This window comes from Penaeus monodon, chromosome 8, assembly GCF_015228065.2.
Source record: "Penaeus monodon isolate SGIC_2016 chromosome 8, NSTDA_Pmon_1, whole genome shotgun sequence".
NCBI lineage: Eukaryota > Metazoa > Arthropoda > Malacostraca > Decapoda > Penaeidae > Penaeus > Penaeus monodon.
Genome location: NC_051393.1, coordinates 52,748,231 through 52,750,873, shown reverse-complemented (window position 1 = coordinate 52,750,873; position 2,643 = coordinate 52,748,231). Strand labels below are relative to the sequence as shown.

Sequence of the window (2,643 nt, the reverse complement as noted above, 5' to 3'; positions counted from 1 at the left end):
GGAATAGGAGGGCGGGAGCGGAAGAAGTGGGGGGTGGATGGGCGGAGGGCGGAGGGTGGAGGGCGGAGGGTGGAGGGTGGAGGGTGGAGGGCGGAGGGTGGAGGGTGGAGGGTGGAGGGTGGAGGGTGGAGGGTGGAGGGCGGAGGGTGGAGGGTGGAGGGCGGGAGGGTGGAGGGTGGAGGGTGGAGGGTGGAGGGTGGAGGGTGGAGGGTGGAGGGTGGAGGGTGGAGGGCGGAGGGTGGAGGGTGGAGGGTGGAGGGTGGAGGGTGGAGGGCGGAGGGTGGAGGGTGGAAGGTGGATGGGCGGAGGTTAATGACTTTCTTTCTTTATCATTTCTTATTTGTTATCATTCCCTATTTTTTTTTTCACCCTTTTTATTGTTGTTTGTTTGTTGTTTATTTTTTTATTTTTCTCTTATTCTAGTCATTTATCTTATCTATCTATTACTTATTCAGTTATTCACTAATTTAATTATTCAATAATTCATTTGGGGAAACATTTAATTTCTCCATTTCGTCTATATTTTTTTTTTTTTTTTTTTTTTCTTTTGTTTGAACGAAAAATCTGTTTCATTATTTCGTTATTAAAAGTTATTTATTTTTCGTGTATCTCATTATAGATTTATTTTTGAACTTATGTTTTTTTTTCTCATGTAATTATGTCATTATTATATCTATTCACTCACTATTTTTATCTTTATAATTATATATGTATGTTTTTATTCAATTACCTTTTTTGTTTTGTTTTTAGGAACATTTATTTTTAGTTAATGATGATGGTGATGATGATGATGATGATGATAATGATAATAATGATAATAATGATAATAATAATAATAATAATAATAATAATAATGATAATAATAATAATAATGATAATAATGATAATAATGAAAATAATAATAATAATAATAATAATAATAATAATAACATCAAATAACAATAATAACAATAACAATAATGACAAAAATACAAATAATATCTCCGTACCCCTCGCCCCGCCCCCTCCTCGCAGGTCCTCTCGTGGGCGGGGCGATCGTGCAGAGCATCGGCTTCCCTTGGCTCATGCGCTCAGTCGCCATCGTGAACCTGTGCTACTGCCCGCTGCTGCTCCTCCTCGCCTCCTTCGAACACGACCCGGGCGAGGCACAGGTAAGAGGGGGAGCGGGGGGGGGGGGGGTATGGTTGTGAGAGAGAGGAGTTGTGGTTGTTGTGAGAGGTTATGGTAGCGGTTGTAGTGGGAGATGCTATGGTTTGTGGTATGGTAGCAGTTGTGAGAATGGTAGTGTCACGTGTGATATCAAGTAGGAATGGTATTGGTATTGGTGCTTTGAGTGTTAGTATTGGGATCAATAATGTCGGTATTGCTAGGAGAGGTATTGGTATCTGTAGTGTTGATACTGATATTACCGCTTTGTGGTAGGGAAAGTACCAGTGGTACAAGTACTAGTGTTAAGATTAGATTTTTTTTTTACTAACGTATGGTATTAGTACTAATAATAGTGCTAACTTTCTCATAAGTATTAGAGAGAGAAAAAAAAAACTTTTTTAGCATTATATTGTGTGTGTATCGTTATGCTAAATTTTTAAAAACTCGATTACTTTTTTCTCTATTTGTGTCTGTCGGTTCAAATTCTTTCTCTTTTTTCATCCGTCTCTTGTTCACTCTTTGGTGGAGACGATCATGTATATATAAAAATGCATGTATTTATGTGCATTCTGTGTGTATGCATAAGTTTACGTGTGTGTGGGTGTGTAATTATTTATCTCTGTATAAATATCTATCTACCTGTATATGCACATATATCTATCTCTAATTACTAATCTACTGGTACATTTCCTATTGTAATAGATATTCTTAACAGTATCAGTAGTATTATCATAATTAGCACCATTACTGTTATCATTAACACTGTCATCATAATTATTACTCTCACCGTCGTCATCTGTTATCATTATTGCCTGTTATCCTTCATTTTCTCATTACCACCATCTTCATCATCATGGATCGCTATACTCCATTTTCTTATCATTCCACCTTCGCCACTTCCCTTTCCTTCTCCACCTCCTCGCCTATTCCTATCGCGGCTTATCCTTCTCCAATTTCTGATTATTCCACCTCCGCAACATGGCTTACAATCCTCCATTCCCTCATTCCCCTCATCCATTACCACCGCGGCTTATTATCCTCCGTTTTCTCACTCCCTGCTCGCCCTCCCCCCCTCAAGGCGATCCTGATGGCGGCGCCCGACCCCGCGGACTACAGAGGCCACACCACCTGTCCTGTCCAGCCGCACGAGTCCTCCCTCAGGTACCAGAAGCTCTTCGACGAGGAGGATTAGGATGAGGCGAGGGGGGGGGATTGGGATGAGGCGAGGGGGGGGGATTGGGATGAGGCGAGGGGGGGGGAGAATTGGGATGAGGCGACTGGGAAGCTGTGACGATGAGGAGGGAGATTAAGACGAGACGATGAGGAGCAAGATGGGAAGCTGAGGCGATGAGGAGGAGGATTAGGATGAGGCGATCGGAATGAGGCAACCAGCATGAGGCGACGAGGCGAGTGGCTTGGCGAGGGAAGAAGCTGAGGCGATGAGGATGAGGAGAAGAACGAGGCGACAAGGAAGCTGAGTCGACGATGAGGAGA

The 2,643-nt window shown here is 42.6% G+C and overlaps 1 protein-coding gene across 1 annotated transcript in view; it reads left to right on the top strand.

Moving 5' to 3' along the window:
* The window catches only part of LOC119576013 (synaptic vesicular amine transporter-like), a 16,050-nt gene extending 13,693 nt beyond the window's left edge, over positions 1-2,357 (top strand). The window contains exons 12-13 of the mRNA XM_037923541.1: positions 1,015-1,151; positions 2,228-2,357. Of these exons, the coding sequence (XP_037779469.1) occupies positions 1,015-1,151; positions 2,228-2,341 (251 nt within the window). The 3' untranslated portion in view covers positions 2,342-2,357. The remainder of the gene's footprint in view (positions 1-1,014; positions 1,152-2,227) is intronic.
* Positions 2,358-2,643: the final 286 nt, after the last annotated feature.